Here is a 23,548-nt window from a genome sequence, read left to right on the forward strand (position 1 = left end):
GGCACTGTCAAGAAATTTTAATGAAAATAAGAAAAAATTTTGAAGTGAGTTAAACAAGTTAAGAAAGCCTAGGGAAAGTATGGATTTGTCAGTTAAAAACAGAGTAGGGAAATTAGTAGATGGGGAAAGGGAGGTATTAGGTAGATGGCGAGAATATTTTGAGGAACTTTTAAATGTTGAGGAAGAAAGGGAGGCGGTAATTTCATGCACTGGCCAGGGAGGTATACCATCTTTTAGGAGTGAAGAAGACCAGAATGTAAGTGTGGAGGAGGTACGTGAGGCATTACGTAGAATGAAAGGGGGTAAAGCAGCTGGAACTGATGGGGTCATGACAGAAATGTTAAAAGCAGGGGGGGGATACAGTGTTGGAGTGGTTGGTACTTTTGTTTAATAAATGTATGAAAGAGGGGAAGGTACCTAGGGATTGGCAGAGAGCATGTATAGTCCCTTTATATAAAGGGAAAGGGGACAAAAGAGATTGTAAAAATTATAGAGGAATAAGTTTACTGAGTATACCAGGAAAAGTATACGGTAGGGTTATAATTGAAACAATCAGAGGTAAGACAGAATGTAGGATTGCGGATGAGCAGGGAGGCTTCAGAGTGGGTAGGGGATGTGTAGATCAAGTGTTTACATTGAAGCATATATGTGAACAGTATTTAGATAAAGGTAGGGAAGTTTTTACTGCATTTATGGATTTAGAAAAGGCATATGATAGAGTGGATAGAGGAGCAATGTGGCAGATGTTGCAAGTATATGGAATAGGTGGTAAGTTACTAAATGCTGTTAAGAGCTTTTATGAGGATAGTGAGGCTCAGGTTAGGGTGTGTAGAAGAGAGGGAGAATACTTCCCGGTAAAAGTAGGTCTTAGACAGGGATGTGTAATGTCACCATGGTTGTTTAATATATTTATAGATGGGGTTGTAAAAGAAGTAAATGCTAGGGTGTTCGGGAGAGGGGTGGGGTTAAATTATGGGGAATCAAATTCAAACTGGGAATTGACACAGTTACTTTTTGCTGATGATACTGTGCTTATGGGAGATTCTAAAGAAAAATTGGTTAGGTTAGTGGATGAGTTTGAGAATGTGTGTAAAGGTAGAAAGTTGAAAGTGAACATAGAAAAGAGTAAGGTGATGAGGGTATCAAATGATTTAGATAAAGAAAAATTGGATATCAAATTGGGGAGGAGGAGTATGGAAGAAGTGAATGTTTTCAGATACTTGGGAGTTGACGTGTCGGTGGATGGATTTATGAAGGATGAGGTTAATCATAGAATTGATGAGGGAAAAAAGGCGAGTGGTGCGTTGAGGTATATGTGGAGTCAAAAAACGTTATCTATGGAGGCAAAGAAGGGAATGTATGAAAGTATAGTAGTACCAACACTCTTATATGGATGTGAAGCTTGGGTGGTAAATGCAGCAACGAGGAGACGGTTGGAGGCAGTGGAGATGTCCTGTCTAAGGGCAATGTGTGGTGTAAATATTATGCAGAAAATTCGGAGTGTGGAAATTAGGAGAAGGTGTGGAGTTAATAAAAGCATTAGTCAGAGGGCAGAAGAGGGGTTGTTGAGGTGGTTTGGTCATTTAGAGAGAATGGATCAAAGTAGAATGACATGGAAAGCATATAAATCTATAGGGGAAGGAAGGAGGGGTAGGGGTCGTCCTCGAAAGGGTTGGAAAGAGGGGGTAAAGGAGGTTTTGTGGGCGAGGGGCTTGGACTTCCAGCAAGCGTGCATGAGCGTGTTAGATAGGAGTGAATGGAGACGAATGATACTTGGGACCTGACGATCTGTTGGAGTGTGAGCAGGGTAATATTTAGTGAAGGGATTCAGGGAAACCGGTAATTTTCATATAGTCGGACTTGAGTCCTGGAAATGGGAAGTACAATGCCTGCACTTTAAAGGAGGGGTTTTGGGATATTGGCAGTTTGGAGGGATATGTTGTGTACTTTTATATGTATATGCTTCTAAACTGTTGTATTCTGAGCACCTCTGCAAAAACAGTGATAATGTGTGAGTGTGGTGAAAGTGTTGAATAATGATGAAAGTATTTTCTTTTTGGGGATTTTTTTTCTTTTTTGGGTCACCCTGCCTCGGTGGGAGACGGCCAACTTGCTTGAAAAAAAAAAAAAAAATACATGAGTGAGAGGGGTTGGATTTGAGTCAGACTTGCACCTGAGCTTATTGCTTGGGTAGCATTTGTTCTGTTAGTGGGTTGGATTTGTGAAGGACTGGCCTAGTATGGGCCAGCAGGCCTACTGTAGTGTTCCTTCTTTCTTTTGTTCTTATTGAAGACTTGGTTGTGTGAGGGAGGGATGGGAAGTTTATTGTTGGAGAATATGACACTAATATCAACTCTCCGGCTTATTTATCTATCACAATTCAACTAATATGACATAATAAACAATATTAATAACATAGAAACATGGAATATACTCTAGAATGAATAAAATAAGTCATGATGCATGTCACAAGAGGTGTTGTGTTGTGTTGTTGTTGGGTATATAAGGGCCACTGAGAGTATGCCATCCATAATGGTGGTGAAGCAGCAGCTGAGGCGGCGGTGTTTTCTGTAGCCCTATATAACTCAACAACATTGGAGGAGTTGGTAGAATTGCTGAATCACTAAAGAAGGCACCCTCTACCACCATCACTACCACCTTCTACCACTATTACAATTGCTACCACCATCACTACCACCTTCTACCGCTATTACAACTGTTACCACCATCATTACTACCTTCTACCACCATCACTACCACCCTCTACCACCATCAACCACTATCACAACTGCTTCCACTCTACACCACCATCACCTTTGTATTTTTCTACAAACTTTTTCATAAATAATGTGTGCTTCACACATTCTTTACCAAAGGGCTGGCACTAGAAGCTTTCTTTGAAGCCATGGTGACTTATTTAGCAGTTGCAAGCACTAAAACAAATTGAATATTATGAAATATTTCGTATGAACAAGTGAGGGAACCGTCGCTCACTGGTAAACAATGGCACACTGGCTGGGAAGAGAGGCTGAGGCGGCTCAGAGCGTGAGTACGTGTCCCAGACGAAGGATGATTAGCGAGCAAACCGACCATTTGCGAGCCAATGTTTGGGTGAGAATAACACGACGATTTCCGAAAAGGACGACTATCGAGCTGGACGATTATTGAGGGACCACTGTATTTAGCACAATATTTTCATGTATTTTATGACTGTTCATGGTTCAACAAGTTAAGGAAGCAATACTGCATTGTATTTCCCTAAAATATATTGGGGCACCAAACATTCTCAATTTTTCAACATTCGCGAGGCTCTTGATCCCCTAACCCTCGCCAATGTTGAGGGAGACCTGTATTATTATTTTTCTTTTTTTTCAACAAACCGGCCATATCCCACCAAGGCAGGGTACCTAAAAAGAAAAACTTAACTTTCTCTTTTTAAATTTAATAATATATACAGGAGAAGGGGTTACTAGCCCCTTGCTCCCGGCATTTTAGTCACCTCTTACGACAAGCATGGCTTAGGGAGGAAGAATTCTGCTCTACTTCCCCACGGAGAATTATTATTATTATTAAAACCTAAAAAAAGAGCTAAATCCAAATGAATGAGTCACCTCTTTCCAACATTTAAACAACTATTAGATGTTTATAACTTTTGATTTACTAGAAACATTTACTAAAACATTCCAGATAATGGCTGGGCCTCATCATAAGAAAATAGCCGCTACATTATTGCAAGAACAAGAACTATTTCGAACTGCTATGTATTAAACTGAGGAAGCCACTGGTTAGCGAAACAATTCCATAAGTGTCTAACTTATCAACCTGTCGGTTCACTGAACCAAATATCTTTATACAAATTTTGTTTACCTCCATAGCAGAATCCCATGGCTGACCTGGAGCTGGGTATCTAGCAGGTGGTGGCTCAGCATTCAACTCTGTGACTAGTGGAGGCTCAAAGTTCACCGACTCCACTGAAAAGTATTGTGAAACAAGCATTACTGAATGTAGCTAACAATATTTGTGAGCAGTGTTTTTAAAAACAAAAAAATACTCCATATTAATATCCAGTTAAGAAAATTTTCATTCAATGAAGTTTGGAGCATTTTACAATGTAATGAGAAAGGAAGGCATCTACAGAGACGAAGCCAGGACTAAGATTCATACAAGGAAAGTTGTGTATTAGGATGGATTCAACCAGACAGCAACTGTTTAAGTTGGAAGTAGGGAAGACAGTTTTAGCAGAAGACCAGTCGATAGGATGGCTGTGATCTCTGACATGACAGAAGAGAGCATTGTTAGTGTCGGCAAGCCTAAAACTACTTTTGTGCTCCCTAAGTCTGTCATAAAGAGATCAGCCAGTTCTTTCTGACAGACTTAGGAAGCACAAAAGCAGTGTTAGGCTTGCCGATACTAACAATGCTCTCTTCTATCACATCAGAGATCACAGCCATCCTATCGACTGGTCTTCTGCTAAAACTGTCTCCCCTACTTCCAACTTTAACAGTTGCCATCTGGTTGAATCCTCCCTAATACACAACTTTCCTAGTATGAATCTTAGTCCTGGCTTTGTCTCTGTAGTTGCCTTCCTTTCTCACTACAATGTAAAATGCTCCAAACTTCAGAACACCCGTGACCTAACCTGATTCCTCCTTTTTCTTCTTCTCCCTCTTCCCCTTTCCTCTTTCCTTTTTCTCCTTTGGGTTGTCTTCTACCCTGTGTATCTGTTCCTTCTTTATTTCTTCATTTATTTATTTCCCCCCCCCCCCTCGGTGTTCTTGCTCTTACACTCTGTGGGCTCCTAGCTCACTTGCAGTGCTCTTTTTTAGTATTTGACTGGCTCCTCCTCCTCTTACTACTTCCCCACTACTACTTCCCTCCACCTCCAATACTAATAATACTACTACTACCACTACCTCCTGCCTATATATACCCTTCCCACTCTCCTTTTCATTAGTGTGACTTTGTAAATGGTCCAGGTTGGACCAAAACGTTGTCATAAGCTCCTCTCTTCTATGTGTGGGTTATTCGTGCAATAACATAACTGTAAACAATATGGTTTAGTGATAAGAGCATTGACCAGCTAGTTTTGATGTGGGATTGAGTCTAACCTATTTCTGAGTTACTTACCTTAACCTTTTCGGGGTTTCGGCCGTACTAGTACGGCTTACGAGCCAAGGTTTTTGACGTACTAGTATGCATAAATTCTAGCGCCCTCAAATCTAGCAAGAGAAAGCTGGTAGGCCTACATATGAAAGAATGGGTCTATGCGGTCAGTGTGCACAGTATAAAAAAAATCCTGCAGCACACAGTGCGTAATGAGAAAAAAAAAACTTTGACCATGTTTTTTGTTTAACTCTTTGACTGTTTTCGACGTATAAATACGTCTTACGAGCCAATGTTTCTGACGTATATATACTCAATAATTCTAGCGGCTTCAAATCAAGCGGGAGAAAGCTGGTAGGCCCACATGTGAGAGAATGGGTCTGTGTGGTCAGTGTGCACCACAAAAAAAATCCTGCAGCACACATTGCGTAATGAGAAAAAAAAACTCCGATCGTTTTTTGGAATAAAATGCCGACTTTGAGGTGTATTTTCGTATAGTATTTATCGTTGTATTCGCGTTTTCATGGTCTTAGGTGATAAAATGGAAAACATATTACAGAAATAGAGATGATTTTCATTACTTTGACGATGAAAACGACCTTGAAACTGAGCTCAAAGTAGCGGAAATGTTTGATTTTTACCAATGTTCAGGAGTAAATAAATCACACCACACGTCCAATACACGTCAACTAGGGAGCCTAATATTCTTTCACTAGTGCACTGATATTATAATACCATTTTTACAATAATGCAGTAGTCTGCATAACAGTAAATTTTGTATTTTTTGTATGAATAAAAAATCAAAATAGAAAGCAATAATAATATAAGAGGGGCCTAGAGATGTGACTAATGAACAGAGCATATGTTATTTTAGTGCCACGAATGTCTACCTTGTTTATTCTGAACCCTATTTTGAAATTGGCATCTTTTTTAGTTTGCGTGAAATTGGCAAAATTGCCAATTTCTGACCACCATATTGGGTAGTCCAAATTAGTAAATGGGAGGTTTCTTGTACTCAGCTGATAGATAAAATGGAGTTCTAAAGAAATAGCTATGAGTTTGGTCAATTGGAACAATGGAATTGGCTGAAAATAGGGCTCAAAGTCGGCGAAATCGCCGATACGCATATGTCGCCGAGACTGCTAAATTCGCGGGAGCATAATTCCTTGAGTTTTCGACCAAATTTCGAACTTTTGGTGTCATTACCATCGGGAAAAAATTCTCTATCATTTCATAAGAAAAAATAATTTTTTTTTTTTTTTCAAAAATTGAGCGACATAGAATGACAGTTTCAGAGAGGGGCCTGAAACAGTCAAAGGGTTAAAACAGCAAATTTGCACTGTATTTTCATGTGGTATTTATTGTTGTATTCTAGTTTTCCTGGTCTCATTGTATAGAATGGAAGACATATTACAGAAATTGAGATGATTTTGACTGGTTTTACAATGAAAAGTACCTTGAAATTGAGCTCAAAATAGCAGAAATGTTCGATTTTTACCAAAGTTCAAAAGTAAACAAATCATGCTAAGCGTCCAATACACGTCAACTGGCGAGTCTAATATTCTTTCACAAGTGCATCGATATTATTTATACCATTTCTACACTAATGCAGTAGTCTGCATAACAGTAAATCTTGTTTTATTGTGAGAATAAAAAATCAAAGTGGAAAGCAAAAGAAATGTAAGAGGGGTGTGGGGACGTGGCTAATGAACAGAGCAAATGTTATTTTAGTGCCAGGAATGTCTTTCTTGTTTATTCTGGACCCTATTTGGAAATTGGCTTCTTTTGAAATTTGTGTGAAATTGGCAAAAATTGCTAAATTCTGACCACTTTATTGGATAGTTGAAATCGATGAATGGGTGGTTTCTTGTACTCATTCGATAGAAAAAATGGAGTTCTAGCAAAATAGTTATGATTTTTGTCGACTAGTACACTGGAATTGGCCAAAAATAGGGCTCAAAGTGGACAAAATCACCGATGCGTAAACATCGTCGAGACCGCTAACTTCGCAAGAGCATAATTCCATAAGTTTTCCATCAAATTTCATACGTTTGGTGTCGTTATGATCAGGAAAAGATTCTCTATCTTTTCACAAGAAAAAATTTTTTTTTTTTTTTTTGAAAGTTTGGCGACCCTGAGAACAAGTCTCTGAGAGGGCCTGGCGACCCTCAAAGGGTTAAATGTGCAACAACCACCAAGGAAACAAACATGAGAGAATAGGGAATGACCTCAGCAAGAATATACAAGAAAGTAAAAATTTATGAAACATGAAAAGACAGGAAGTCAGATAGGAAAAATGATAGACTGGGCAAAGTTTATATTGAAAGAAAAATTACAAGAAATTCTATTAAGTGCATTGATTATATTCATGAGAAAGTGCTAAACCCATTGGGGTTATATATTGCCAAAGAAATAGGAGACAATCAGGTCTGATCAAGGAAACAGAGATTGGCTCCAGTTCCTTGGATGAAGAGTCCTTCACCAGCATCAAGACACTCCTCCAACTTTCAAGGGAAAGCACATTTGCATTTTCATTCCCATATGGTTTCAAAAATGTGACCAAATATTTATTACAAGCAAGGAAAGCTCAATAAAATGAGTGACAAAGAAAAATAATTCAGATTTTAATAACATCTCTCACTTGGCTAAGAAAGATCATTCCATATATGGGTAAGAAAGATCATCTCTCGCCTGGGTAAGATCACCTCACATTTGGATAAGTAAGATTACTTCACACTTGGATGAGTAAGGTTATCTCACTCTTAGTAAGTAATGCATATTCACATCTCAAGTGCAACAAGGCACCTCACCACACATCCCATTCCTTACCCAACTGGGATAGGGTAGCAATATATATGTAGTATTAATTCCTAATACTTAAGATGTTTCTGTTAAGCTCTCCCAATTTTATGGAAGTAGATAATAAGGATGAGGATCCTCCAAAAGGTTTAAAAACAAGAGATTTGAAATAACACAATAGATTTGAAATGTCAGAAGACTACATTTAAGACTGCCCTCTTAAAAAAGTTCCTGAGAGAATAATGCTTCAAAGTTAGAGAGTATGTATTCAACTTTCAAATTCAGATTCAAGTAGTACAATGAGATTATATTTTTTACAATGATGGGTTGCAGTGCAAAGAGAGCCTCTATTATGCCTTGGCATTATGGGCTGACTTAATTCAAAGGCTTACTGACTACTTATCACTAAAGAAATTATCCTAGTTGTACAGTAGTTCTATTAATAACAAGTGAATCTAATTTACACAAACAAAAGGATATATTCATGTATTCAAAAAAGCTTTTTATAAAACATGATTTAGTAGTAGTTTTCAGTAGTTTACAGTATGAGACTGCTACAATTTGGTGAAGGGTAATACCAGTTTTGGTAGGTACGTATACTTCTTTGTGGTAATTTGCCAATATATGAGCTTGGTTGTCTAGTTATGAAGTTTTAAGATTTAGGTAATTGGTAGATTTATTGGTAGTGTTAGATATTGAGTATTTAGTCTAGGGCAATTAGGTGGCTTTTGAGAAGTCTTAAATTGATTTTCAGACCGAGTTACTTTGGTATTTTCTGGTAATGAATTCCAAATTCTGGGGCCCTTTATGTGAACAGAGTTTTTACACAGTGCGATATGGACATGGGGTACATCAAAAAGAGATCTGTGTCTTGTGTTATGGTCGTGTGTCCTGTTAAGATTGGCGAGGAAAAGTTTGAGTGGAGGGTTGTTTGCGTGTATTGTTCAATGTATGTAGCAGGCACATGAATAAGTATGGATGTTCTTAATGGTGAGCAGATTTAGACTTTTGATTATTGGTGGAGCATGCTGTCGGGAGTGGGAATTCGTTATCATTCTGACTGCTGCCTTTAGCTGGGTTATTAGTGGTCTTAGGTGATTTAATGTTGTTGATCCCCATGCACAAATTCCATATGTGAGATAATGGTAGGCGAGTGAATAATACAGTGCAAGGAGAGCCGATTGTGGAACATAGTATCGTATCTTTGATAGTATGCCTACAGTCTTAGAGATTTTCTTGGTTATGTGCTGTATATGTGTCTGGAACTTGAGGAGACTGTCAAGGTGGATTCCTAGGAATTTTTCCTTTGTGAGTCTTGTGATGGGTGATCCGTATAGCGTTATGTTAAGTGGAACATATGCAGCTTTGTTTCCAAACTGAATGAAGTAGGTTTTGTCAGTATTCAGTGTAAGTTTATTAGTCATCATCAGGCAGATATTTTTTGTAATTCGGCACTGACTTGTTGGCGAGTATGACTGGGTTTGGGTGAAAGACGATGTATGTAGTGTCATCTGCCAATAATATGGGTTTGAGAAGCTGTGATGCATTCGGTAGGTCGTTGATGTAGATGAGAAAGAGGAGTGGGCCAAGGACACTTCCCTGTGGGATTCCGACTGTGATTGATTGTGAGGAAGAGTTTGCACCATTTGTGTGCACATATTGGTTACTGTTGCTAAGGTATGACTTTAGGTAGTTGAGGGAGTGGCCTCTTATACCATAGTGTGTTAATTTAGCGTACAGCAGTTTATGGTCAACTGTATCAAAACTTTACGTAAATCAATAAAGATTCCCAGAGGGACTTCTTTCTTCTTGAGAGTGGTATACATTAGTTCTACCATGTGTATGATAGCATCATTTGTGCTTTTATTATTCCTGAATCCAAGCTGACAGAGGTTTAATATATTATGTGAGACGAGGTAGGAATAGATCCGTCTATGAATTAATTTTTCAAAGATTTTAGAGAGGAGTGGTAAGTTATATATTGGTCTATAATTATTCAAGTCTGCTTGGTCACCTCCTTTGTGTATCAGAGTGACCCTCGCTATTTTGAGAATTGTTGGGAAGGTGGAGGATTCAATGGATTTGTTAAAGAGTGTTGCAATAATTGGTGACAATATTTGAGAAGCTTTTTTGTACATAAAAGTTGGCAAGTTGTTTAAGTCTCCTGCCTTGTTTTTAAGTGTTGATGATGAGCGAGACTTCTGTTGGGTTGGTTGGAGCTAGGAATAGTGTGTTCGGGTAGGTGCTCATGAGGTAGTCAGATGGACAGGTGTTTGAGTTTGGGATTTTGCTTGCTAGGTTCTTTCCTATGGTGGAGAAGAAAACATTGAGTCTGTTTGCTGTTTCAGTTGGTGGGAGTAGGGGATCGTCTGATTTTGTTAATTTGATTGTTTTGTTTTTGGGTATCTTTTTAGTTCCAAGAATTTCGGATAGAGTTTTCCAGGTATTTTTCATATCACCTTTGATGGTTTGTAGTCTGTTTTCATAATACAGTTTTTTAGACCTTGTGAGGCTGGTAAGAGCTGACGAGTAGTGTTATGACTGGTCTCTAGTTATTTGGCCCATTCTGTACTGTTTTTCATATTGGTGCTTTGTATTAATGGATTTAACGATGCTGGGTGTTAGCCAGGGACTATTCAGTCTCTTAGCTGTGATCTGTTTAGTTTTCCAAGGGCAATGTTTGTTATAGAGGTAATGGGGTTTTTTAAGAAAATTATTTACACATTCATTCATATTTGTATATGTTTCAAGCTCATTTTGCCAGCCAATGTTATTCATAGCTGCCATAAAGTTATTTACAGCTGTCTCGTTATGTAGTCTGAAGGTAACTTTAGTAATGTCTTGGGGCAATTTACCTAGATTGGTTATGAGAAAGGTTGGGTAGTGGTTTGTAGTGTTGTCTGTGATTATGCCTGATTTTAAAGGGGGTATGGTGTTAGTCCAGATGTGGCCTATTAACCCTTTCAGGGTCCGTCCCGTAGATCTACGGCTTTACTTTCAGGGTCCAAACCGTAGAAATACGTCATGAGCTCAGCTCACTCTGATAAACTGTGAGTGGTACATTTGGGCCTAGATATGAGAGAATACATCTATGTGGTATGTGTGCACCACATAAAACAGATCCTGCAGCACACTGTGTATAATGAGAGAAAAAAAACTGAAATCATGATTTTTCGATTAAAACAGCGACTTTGCAGTGTTTTTTCGTATGTTTTTTATAGTTGTATTTACGATTTCTTGGTCTCATTTGATAGAATGGAAGACATATTACAGAAATAGAGATGATTTTGATTGGTTTTAGCACTGGAAATGGCTTGAAACTGAGCTCAAAGTAGCAGAAATGTTAAATTTTTGCCGATATTCAAGAGTAAACAAACAACCTCACACGTCTAATACACGCCAGCTGGTGGGTCTAATATACATTCACAAATATGTTGATGATATTTATACAATTATTACAGTATTGCATAACAGTAAATCTTCTATTTTTTGGTGTGAATAAAAATTCATTATGTGAATAAAAAATCAAAATGGAATTTATTTGTAAAGCCTCAAAATGTAACTAATGAATAGAGGAAATGTTAGTTTAGTTCCAGGAATACCTACATTGTTTATTCTGGACCCTATTTTGAAATTGGAATATTTTGAACTTTGTGTTAAATTGGCCAAATTAACAATTTCCGATCACTTTAATTTGTAGTTGAAACAGTTGACTTGGCGATTTCTTGTGCTCAATCGATAGAATAGAAGTAATACTAGTGAAATAGCTAAGAATTTGGTTGACTGGAATAATGTAATTGGCCTAAAATGGGAGTCAAAGTCGGCAAAATTGCCGATTCGTAAATATCGCTGACACATCAAAATTCGCGAGAGCATAATTTCGTCCATTTTCCATCAAATTTCGTACTTTTTGTTTTATTACTTTCACAAAATGATTCTCTACCATTTCATAAGAAAAAATAACAATTTTTTTTTTTTTTAAATTCTTGGACACTGGGGCACCACTTCAGATTTGGGCCTTGGACCCTGAAGGGGTTAAAGAGACACTGGTCTCGGAAGTTCTTGCAGGTTTAGATATTGTTGGTAGCAACAAGCAGTTGCTCAGTGTTTGTGAATTCAGTTACTTGTGGGTCTTAGTCATTTTTTTTTTTTCAATAAGTCAGCCATCTCCCACCGAGGCAGGGTTTATGTTGAAATCTCCTGTTAGCAGTAGGTGGTCTTTGTTCATATGTGCATCAGTTATCAACTTTCCCAATTTTTCACTAAAGTGGTAAATGTCTGACTATGACACTCTATAGATGTTTATAACTGTGAGGGGTTTTTGCAGGTCTTTTGATTTATTTATTTATTTTTCTGTCATTTTTGCCTTGTTGTTGTTTGCAGGCCTAAAATGTTCTACCTGCGTGGACGGCTTGCCTCTTGGTCTCCTCTCACTCCATAGTCCCGTTAAGAAGTCCTTGTCCGATGTTATAACACATGCAACCCAGATCTAGGGCACCCTTAGGCCACCCCACTGGTTATGCATTCTCCACTGCGCAATGGAACCTTCCAAGGCCTTAACTACGTACAACTCGATCTTCGAGGCTGGTAAATGAAGTTCTTTGAGAATTTTGTACATTTTTGGGGACATAACTCCCCTCCAGGTAATTATCACAGCTCCAAGGACAACTTCTTGCGGGTCAATAGGCTGTATGTTGATTGTAGATGGCGCCACAGCATTGTCCCGAAGTTCGTTGTAGAGATGTAGCTGCTGGGTCGCCCACCGAGCAGTCCAGGATCTAATCTGCCCGGTGTCATAGTACTCAGCCTTCCGTCGATACTGATCTGCCATAGTTGAAATGCCAGAATCACTTGCTATCTTTACGTCGAGCACGTAAGCCTTTTTGTTTTCCACATCACAAATTAGGAGATCAGGCTTACGCGTGCCAAGGGTCGCTGGAATATGTGGCTCCTTGGCTACCGCATACTTCTTCTGCATGCAGTCTGAATAAATAGCATCCACGATGTTGTCGTGCCGTCGAGCCTGTTGTCCATGAAGCCGCAGGCAAACCTGGAGAAGGTGTCCCAAGGACTCGTGTTGTTCACAGCCCTCACAGGTTGTGTTATTCTGTCTTCGTCCTCTCGCTCGCCTGGTCTTAGTTGGCATTAAATTATGTTTAATTTTTAATGCATCCACATAAGAGGCCCCCTTTAATAAACTTGTTCCATTCGTCATCCAATGATGTACTTGTGGGACCAAATGGTGTTTTTAGTCCCGCCCCATCCAGCGAACCCAACAAGGCATTTGTCCATTCCTTGAGCTCCTGCTTCCTAGTTGTTACAACCACCTTTCTCACTCTACTCTTACCTACAAACCTCAATGCCTTCAGGGTGTTTGAGTGCAACGCCAAATTCCGTATAGTGCTATCCTCAGAGTTGTGAAATGCATCCAACCTGTTTCTTTGCAATATAGGAACTCTTGTTGATAAACAAATACATCCCAAACCCCCCGCAGCTGCTGGAGCATAAAACACACCTACTGATGTGTCTTTTGGAAATTTCAGTCACTTTCTTACATTTTGCCTGATTAGTTTGTCCGACGTCTTCAAGGTATTCTGACAGATGCCACCGAGCACCATATGTATGATGCCAGGAATCAGGTGCTTATTTAGCCCTTTGAGGGTTTTCGTCGTACTAGTACGTTTTACGCGTAGGGGTTTTTGACGTACTAGTACTCATAAATTCTAGCGGCCTCAAATCTAGTGGGAGAAAGCTGGTAGGCCTTCATATGAAAGAATGGGTCTATGTGGTCAGTGTGCACAGTCTAAAAAAAATCCTGCAGCACACAGTGCATAATGAGAAAAAAAAAACTTTGACCATTTTTTTTTAATAAATCAGCGACTTTGCAGTGTATTTTCGTATGGTATTTATTGTTGTATTCTAGTTTTCTTGGTCTCATTTTATAGAATGGACGACATATTACAGAAATTGAGATGATTTTGACTGGTTTTACAAAGAAAGGTGCCTTGAAATTGAGCTCAAAGTAGCAGAAATGTTCGATTTTTACCAAACTTCAAAAGTAAACAAATCGTGCCAAGCATGCAATACACGTCAACTGGTGAGTCTAATATTCTTTCACAAGTGCACCAATAATATTTATACCATTTTTTACATTAATGCAGTAGTCTGCATAACAGTAAATCTTATATTTTTTGTGAAAATAAAAATTCAAAGTGGAAAGCAAAAGAATATAAGAGGGGACTTGAGACATGACTAATGACTAGAGGAAATGTCATTTTAGTGCCAGGAATGTCTTTCTTGTTTATTCTGGACCCTATTCCGAAATTGGCATCTTTTGAAATTTGTGTGAAATTGGCAAAATTGCTAAATTCTGACCACTGTACTGGATAGTTGAATTTCATAAATGAGTGGTTTCTTGCATCCATTCGATAGAAAAAATGGAGTTCTAGCGAAATATTCATGTTTTTTGTCGACTAGTACAGTGAAATTGGCCGAAAATGGGGCTCAAAGTGGGCAAAATCGCCGATGCGTAAACATTGCCGAGACCGCTAACTTTGCGAGAGCATAATTCCGTAAGTTTTCTATCAAATTTCAAACTTTTGGTGTCTTTATGATCGGGAAAAGATTCTCTATCTTTTCATAAGAGAAAATAATTTTTTTTTTTTTTAAATTTGGCCGACCCTGAGAACGAGTTTCGGAGAGGGCCTGTCGACCCTCAAAGGGTTAATATATATAACCGCTGTTGTGGTTTCAAGGGTGCCTCATCTAGCACTCGAAGCTTCTCGCGCAACTTTTGTATATCTGGCTTTCCCCTACCAGCTGAAGAAAAGTGCATTCCCAGGTAGTATTTATACACAGCTGTTGGCTGCAGGGATCAAACTTGAGCTCCATAAATCTCGGTTTTATGCATCGTATCTACGTACCACTTCTTTGCTTTTGGAACTGTTTGGATCTTTAATGTGGCACATTTTTGCAGATTTATCTCTAAACCTGACGCTTCTAAGTACTTTAAAAACAGCTGCAATTGTGCATTAACCCATTGAGGGTCGACAGGCCCTATCCGAAACTCGTTCTCAGGGTCGGCCAAATTTCAAAAAAAAAAAAAAAAAATTTTTTCTTATGAAAAAAGTTTTTTTTTTTTTCTAAACATTATAGGCTAAACAAAAAAATTTTTACCGTCAATACTTACCGAGATATAGAGGCGTGAAGTTTGCCAAAATTGAACAACATCTGGTAACATCGCCGACTGCCGTCACCCAGTATTTTTCTATTTACTTTTTTATGTACTATTTCTGAGGCCAACATGATCAGTATTTTGTAAGTTATTTCTTTTTCAATACTACACAATAAAGGCGTAAACACTGTTGTCATTATTTTGTTTATAGAAAATATTTACACAAACAAATTATATGAAATGTTGTTTATTACTATTTTTCTACATTTTATATACACATATACAGTCACAGGGAATGTTTCTAGAAGTTCTGCAGCCTGTGGAAGTCTTTGAAACATGGTGTCATGCACAGTGGTGTTTTACATTCCTCACACATAAAACGCGTGTCTCTGCGTTGTTGTGGGCGTTTTTTTGTATGTGAACAGACGTAACACCTCTTCTGAGCCTTTTCCTTGAAAGCAGTAGCAGGCACTTTTACCAGGAAGTGATCACCATGCTTCAGACGAGCAGGTAGTTGTTGATAATTTGGTGGGCGGTCAATTGCAGGTGTTGTTCCTTGGTACTTGAATACTATTTGTCTGATGACAGACAAACAGAATTCACCATACTGTGGTTTGTTTCTGGTCCTCATCTTATACATATTATAAGCACTGAGCATGGAAATGTCCAGAAGATGGAAAAAGAGTTTTATGTACCACTTATAACTCTTGCGAACAAAATCAGCAAACCCAATCTGCATGTCACATTTGTCCACTGAACGCATGTTGAAGGTGTAATCAATCACAGCTGCAGGTTTTAGAATGGGTTCATTGCTCTCTCTATGCTGCCTGCCACTGTCTGCCATTTCATTAGGGTGAACTGATGACAACAGTGTGACATCTCGTTTGTCATGCCACCTAAATGCCATGACGTCATTGGCAGCAAACGCCTGCACCTCACCTCTACGAGTGCCAGCATCAAACCTGGGCATATGTTTCCGATTTGCATGCACTGTGCCACACACATCTGTCATGTTCACTCGCAAAAAATCACTAAGTGAGGGGCTTGTGTACCAGTTATCTGTATATAATATATGCCCCTTACCAAGGTATGGTTCTATCACTGTTCTAACCACATCACCTGAGATGCCCACTAACTTCCTGGTATTTTGCAATGTATAACTTCCAGTGTACACAATAATATCCAATACCAGACCACTGTAACAATCACAAAGCACAAACAACTTTATACCAAAGCATTTCCTCTTCCTTGGTATGTACTGCTTGAAAGAAAGTCTTCCTTTGAACAGAATCAAAGACTCGTCAATTACAAGCTTCCTGAAGGGATAAAAATGCGTACTGAATTTCTCTTTCAGATACACAAACACATTCCTAATCTTATATAACCTGTCGTTTCTGTCAGGCCTGGTTTTGTCTGAGAAGTGAAGCATACGTAACATTAGCACAAATCGATTCACTGGCATTATATCACTGAAACCTGGGGTTGCAATCAGGCAGTCTGTTGACCAGTATGATTTCACTTTGTGCTTATACACATGTGGCATAAGCATTATTGTGGCAAAGAAAAGATGCATCTCAGCCACAGTTGCCTCCTTCCACTGGTGTAGACGTGATTTTGGTGAAAGTAATGTGTTTGCCATGGTGTACTCGTAGTATGTGTTGCTTTCCATAACAATACTTTCCATCAGTGGTTCGTCAAAGAATAACTCGAAACATTCCAGTTCAGTGGCATTGTTCCCAAGTGTACAAGATGGCCGTATTCCACTTTGGCTGTCATCAAACTGGTGGATATTTGGAACAAAATTTACAGCTTCCTGCCAATCCCAGGTGCGGTCTGCTGGTGGGTACTGGACAATGACAGGTGGTTGTGGTTGTGGAGGCTGGTGTGGTGGGTGGGTGGGGGATGGTGGCCTTTGTTGTAGATCAGCTGAGGCAGCGGCGTGGGTGGCAGCATGGGTGGCAGCATGGCCCACTGCTAGTGCCTCATCGCCGGCACCACTACCACCACGCACATTTTCCATCCCAATTGCAACAGTATCATCGTCATTTTCACTGTCTGTTCCTGTTGTACAGCCACGGGATGTACTCCGAGATGCACTCCTTCCCCTTGGAATAGCATATGGCACACTACCAGAGCGCATATATCGTCATATATACTGATGCTTCACTGGGGAATATTGCACTTCACTATCACAACTGGAACTAGTTTGAAGAGCTTGTAGTTCATATTCACTATCACTATCATCACCCATGCTCTCATCTGAGTCTGGGATTTGGGAAAATAGAAGTTTCCTCTTGGATTCTGGTACAACTGAACATGAACAAGACGGCCCAGCACCAGAGGTGGAAGGCTGAGGGTCGTCTGGGTTTTCCTCACTATTACCGATATTATGGTCATTAGTTTCGGTCAAAACCTCACCAAAACCTTGAAACTCATCTTCACTGGCACTTCCATCTGTATTAGAACTGTCACTGGGGAACAAAAGTGTCCCAATTCGCCGAGGAGTGAGGAGCTTCTTACTGCGAGGCATGGTGGATATTGTTTACTAAGATGGCATTCCCACAATGCACCACTGGGTCCCAGATTTTTTTTCTACCGCGCACACCGACCACACAGACCCATTCTCTCACATGAAGGCCTACCAGCCTTTTCCCGCGAGATTTGACGGCGCTAGAATTTGTGCATACTAGTACGTCAAAAAACTCTGCGCCTAAGACGTACTATTACGTCCGAAACCCTCAGAGGGTTAAGGCCTTGCTCAGACTCGGCTACTAACACTACATCGTCTGCAAAAGCTAAGGCAGACACTTTATGCTCGGCACCACACATTGGCCATCCAACTTGCTTATTCAAGGCCAACAGTGCTTCATTCATTACTATATTAACCCTTAAATGGTCCAAACGTATATATATGTTTTTTCAACATTTGAAAGTACGTAAAAAAATGTAGATCGTCTTTCTTGTTTTACATTTAAAAATGAGCAAAAAAAAATTTTATCTACATTTTTTTTTTTTGTTATTTTTGAAAATATGTAAAAAAAACCTAGATCTACTTTTGTAGCACTACGGATTTGAACGTCGATTTGTTTGGACCGTTTAAGGGTTAAAGAGGATACATGACAGAGGGTCCCCCTGCTTTACACCTCTACACACATTTCCCTCTTTACCAATAACCTCAGTTGACGCATCATAGTACGTCAACATGATATAGCTAATCACCAAAGGAGGCACATTATGGATCTGAAGCAACCTCCTCACCGAAGAATGGTTTACCGAGTCATAGGCTTTCTTGACATCTAAGAATATTGCATACAGAGGTTTACATCTTTCCTTACTTTCACTAATTACCGCATCCAATAGCATAACATTCTGAGCCAGGGCATCTGTGGGCAGAAAAGCTCTTTGCGCCATGTGGAGGGGAACCCACTGGATGCATCTTGCTTCCAATATCTTATGGAATACCCTAACAATAATGCTTGATATAGTTATCGGTCTATACTCTACGATATATTCACCATGCTCATCCCTTGTGCAAGATTTATAGGTACATTCAAGTTGATTTGAGTAGTATATGGCTGTTCCACCCCCTAGCTGGTCTGATCTACAGTTGTGTATGGCTGTGTAACCAGGAATGGCATAGACATCTGTAATGCCAGGTTTTAGCCAGGTTTCTGTGAGTGTGATGATTGACAGACTGGAATGAAGGAAATTGAGTAATGCTGTGGGGTCATCATAATGTGTGCTCAGGGATCTGGCATTGTAATTAACACCACACATTGCCCTTAAACAGGACATCTCCACTGCCTCCAACCGTCTCCTCGCTGCTGCATTTACCACCCAAGCTTCACACCCATATAAGAGTGTTGGTACTACTATACTTTCATACATTCCCTTCTTTGCCTCCATAGATAACGTTTTTTGACTCCACATATACCTCAACGCACCACTCACCTTTTTTCCCTCATCAATTCTATGATTAACCTCATCCTTCATAAATCCATCCGCCGACACGTCAACTCCCAAGTATCTGAAAACATTCACTTCTTCCATACTCCTCCTCCCCAATTTGAAAATATGTAAAAAAAATGTAGATCTACTTTTGGAGCACTACGGATTTGAACGTCGATCTGTTTGGACAGTTTAAGGGTTAAGAAAAAGTTTACATCAGGATCAATGCCTGTATTCATAAGAATGAGAGTGACTCTAAAACTAGATTTTTTAATAAGATATTAAGTTATTAAGAATTATGATACTTACCTACTTTTATCTTACTGACTAATGGATTGTTACAAATGGGAGGTTGGTATAAGAACAATGCCTGTAATCAAAGAATAATAGTGAATATATAACTAGACTTAGGAATAAAACTATGTAGATATTCTAAAACTAGGGAAAATTATAGGAAAAACAATTAAGTTATACACTTAGCACCTGAACAAGATCCATAATTATTTAAACAAATGTGAGTATATGAACTATGGTAGATATTTAAGGCTAAAATAAAGGAGCTAGTTGTAGCTAGAGTTAGAGTAAGAGGTAGATGGTAAAAGAAGAAAGTGGCAACAACAAGCAAGAGAGAGGTGAAAGTGTATAAACTAAGGGAGGAGGAAGTTTGGGTGAAATATAAGCAACTATTGGCTGAAGGGTGGGCTGGTGCAAGTATGAGTAGTGGGAGGGTTGAAGAGGGTTGGAATAGTTTTAAAAATGCAGTATTAGAATGAGGGGCAGAAGTTTGTGGTTATAGGAGGGTGGGTGCAGGAGGAAAGAGGAGTGATTGGTGGAATGAAGAAGTAAAGGGTGTGATAAAAGAGAAAAAGTTAGCTTATGAGAGATTTTTACAAAGCAGAAGTGTTATAAGAAGAGTAGAGTATATGGAGAGTAAAAGAAAGGTAAAGAGAGTGGTGAGAGAGTGCAAAAGGAGAGCAGATGATAGAGTGGGAGAGGCACTGTCAAGAAATTTTAATGAAAATAAGAAAAAAATTTGGAGTTAAACAAGTTAAGAAAGCCTAGAGAATGAATGGATTTGTCAGTTAAAAACAGAATAGGGGAGTTAGTAGATGGGGAGATGGAGGTTTTGGGTAGATGGTGAGAATATTTTGAGAAACTTTTAGATGTCGACGAAGAAAGGGAAGCGGTAATTTCATGCACTGGCCAGGGAGGTATACCATCTTTTAGGAGTGAAGAAGAACAGGATGTGAGTGTGCGGGAGGTACGTGAGGCATTACGCAGAATGAAAGGGGGTAAAGCAGCTGGAACTGATGGGATCATGAAAGAAATGTTAAAAGCAGGGGGGATATAGTGTTGGAGTGGTTGGTATTTTTGTTTAATAAATGTATGAAAGAGGGGAAGGTACCTAGGGATTGGCAGAGAGCATGTATAGTCCCTTTATATAAGGGGGAGGGGGACAAAAGAGATTGCAAAAATTATAGAGGAATAAGTTTACCGAGTATACCAGGAAAAGTGTACGGTAGGTTATAATTGAAAGAATTAGAGGTAAGACAATGCAGGATTGCGGATGAGCAAGGAGGTTTCAGAGTGGGTAGGGGTTTGTGTAGATCAAGTGTTTACATTGAAGCATATATGTGAACAGTATTTAGATAAAGGTAGGGAAGTTTTTATTGCATTTATGGATTTAGAAAAGGCATATGATAGAGTGGATAGGGAAGCAATGTGGCAGATGTTGCAAGTATACGGAATAGGTGATAAGTTATACACAGTCCCAAACTCCTCCACTAACCTTTGCAACTTTTCTTTAGAATCTCCCATAAGCACAGTATCATCAGCCAAAAGTAACTGTGTCAATTCCCATTTTGTATTTGATTCCCTATAATTCAATCCCACCCCTCTCCCCAACACCCTAGCATTTACTTCTTTTACAACCCCATCTATAAATATATTAAATAACCATGGTGACATTACACATCCCTGTCTAAGACCTACTTTTACTAGGAAGTAGTCTCCCTCTTCTACACACCCTAACCTGAGCCTCACTATCCTCATAAGAACTCTACAGCATTTAGTAACTTACCACCTATTCTATATACTTGGAACTTCTGCCACATTGCTCCCCTATCCACTCTATCATATGCCTTTACTAAATCCATAAATGCAATGAAAACTTCCCTACCTTTATCTAAATACTGTTCACATATATTTTTTTTTTTTTTTTCAACAAGTCGGTCGTCTCCCACTGAGGTAGGATGACCCAAAAAAGAAAGAAAATCACCAAAAAGAAAATACTTTCATCATCATTCAACACTTTCACCACACTCACACATTATCACTGCTTTTGCAGAGGTGCCCAGAATACAACAGTTTAGAAGCATATACGTATAAAGATACACAACATATCCCTCCAAACTGCCAATATCCCAAACCACTCCTTTAAAGTGCAGGCATTTTACTTTCCATTTCCAGGACTCAAGTCCGACTATATGAAAATAACCGGTTTCCCTGAATCCCTTCACTAAATATTACCCTGCTCACACTCCAACAGATCGTCAGGTCCCAAGTATCATTCGTCTCCATTCACTCCTAACATGCTCATGCACGCTTGCACATATATGCTTTAATGTAAACACTTGATCTACATATCCCCTACCCACTCTAAAACCTCCTTGCTCATCTGCAATCCTACATTCTGTCTTGCCTCTTATTATTTCAATAATAACCCTACCATACACTTTTCCTGGTATGCTCAGTAAACTTATTCCTCTAATTTTTACAATCTCTTTTGTACCCCTTCCCTTTATATAAAGGACTTATATATGCTCTCTGCCAATCCCTAGGTACCTTCCCCTCTTTCATACATTTATTAAAACAAAAATACCAACCACTCCAACACTATATCCCTCCCTGCTTTTAACATTTCTGTCATGATCCCATCAGTTCCAGCTGCTTTACCCCATTTCATTCTACATAATGCCTCGTGCACCCCCACACTCACATCCTGCTCTTCTTCACTCCTAAAAGATGGTAAATCTCCCTGGCCAGTGCATGAAATTACCACCTCCCTTTCTTCATCCACATTTAAAAGTTCCTCAAAATATTCCTGCCATCTACCCAATACCTCCAGCTCCCCATCTATTAACTCCCCTACTCTGTTTTTAAATGACAAATTCATTCATTCTCTAGGCTTTAACTTTTTTATCTCACTCCAAATTTTTTTCTTATTTTCATCAAAATATCTTGACATTGCCTCTCCCACTCTATCATCTGCTCTCCTTTTACACTCTCACCACTCTCTTCACCTTTCTTTTCATCTCCATATACTCTGCTCTTCTTATAATACTTCTGCTTTGCAAAAACCTCTCATAATCTATCTTTTTTCTCTTTTATCACACCCTTTACTTCATCATTCCACTAATCACTCCTTTTTCCTCCTGCACCCTCCCTCCTATAGCCACAAACTTCTGCCCCTCATTCTAATACTGCGTTTTTAAAACTATTCCAACCTTCTTCAACCCCCCCCGTTCCCCACTACTCATACTTGTACTAGCCCACCTTTCTGCCAGTAGTTGCTTATACCTCACCCTAACTTCCTCCTCCCTTAGTTTATACACTTTCACCTCTCTTACTTGTTTTTGCCATTTTCCTTTTCTCCCATCTACCTCTTACTCTAACTGTAGCTACAACTAAATAATGATCCGATGTATCAGTTGCCCCTCTATAAACATGTACATCCTGAAGCCTACCCATCAACCTTTTATCCACCAATATATAATCTAACAAAATTCTTTCATTACATGCTATATCATACCTTCTATATTTATCCTCTTTTTCATAAAATATGTATTACTTATTACCAAACCTCTTTCTACACATAGCTCAATTAAAGTCTCCCCATTTTCGTTTACCCCTGGCACCCCAAATTAACCTACTACTCCATCCACAACATTTTTACCAACTTTAGCACTGAAATCCCCAACCACAAGTACTCTCACACTTGGTTCAAAACTCCCCACACACTCAACAATTCCCAAAACCTGTCTCTCTCCTCTACACTTCTCTCTTCTCCAGGTGCATACAGTGGAACCTTGACTTACGAGTGCCCCAACATACAATTTTTTTGAGATACGAGCCGTCAATCGGTTGATTTTTTGCTCTGAGTTACAAGCCAACATTTGAGTTATGAAAAGCAAAATTTGGCCAAATGACTGTCAAAAATGTAAGCAAATCAGGAGAGAACTGCTCCCACAGCTAGGTAAATAGTGCACTGAGTTGACTTCGTTCTGAAGCTCTCGTTGTTGTAATTATTATTATTATTATGCCGGGAGCAATGGGCTAGTAACCCCTTCTCCTGTAGACATTTACTAAAAAAGAGAAGAAGAAAAACTTTATAAAACTGGGATGCTTATATGTGCGTGGATGTAGTGCGGATGACAAGAAACAGATGATTGCTGATGTTATGAATGAAAAGAAGTTGGATGTCCTGGCCCTAAGCGAAACAAAGCTGAAGGGGGTAGGAGAGTT

At 39.2% G+C, this 23,548-nt stretch overlaps 1 protein-coding gene across 9 annotated transcripts in view; it reads right to left on the reverse strand.

The window, feature by feature from the left end:
* The window catches only part of hppy (MAP4K3-like protein hppy), a 344,184-nt gene that overhangs the window by 213,497 nt on the left and 107,139 nt on the right, over positions 1 to 23,548 (reverse strand). For all 9 annotated transcript variants that reach the window (XM_070092488.1, XM_070092484.1, XM_070092486.1 and 6 more), the window contains exon 9: positions 3,868 to 3,971. In XM_070092488.1, coding sequence (XP_069948589.1) covers positions 3,868 to 3,971 — 104 coding nt within the window. The remainder of the gene's footprint in view (positions 1 to 3,867; positions 3,972 to 23,548) is intronic.

Source organism: Cherax quadricarinatus, chromosome 39 (assembly GCF_038502225.1).
Source record: "Cherax quadricarinatus isolate ZL_2023a chromosome 39, ASM3850222v1, whole genome shotgun sequence".
In the NCBI taxonomy this organism is placed as follows: domain Eukaryota; kingdom Metazoa; phylum Arthropoda; class Malacostraca; order Decapoda; family Parastacidae; genus Cherax; species Cherax quadricarinatus.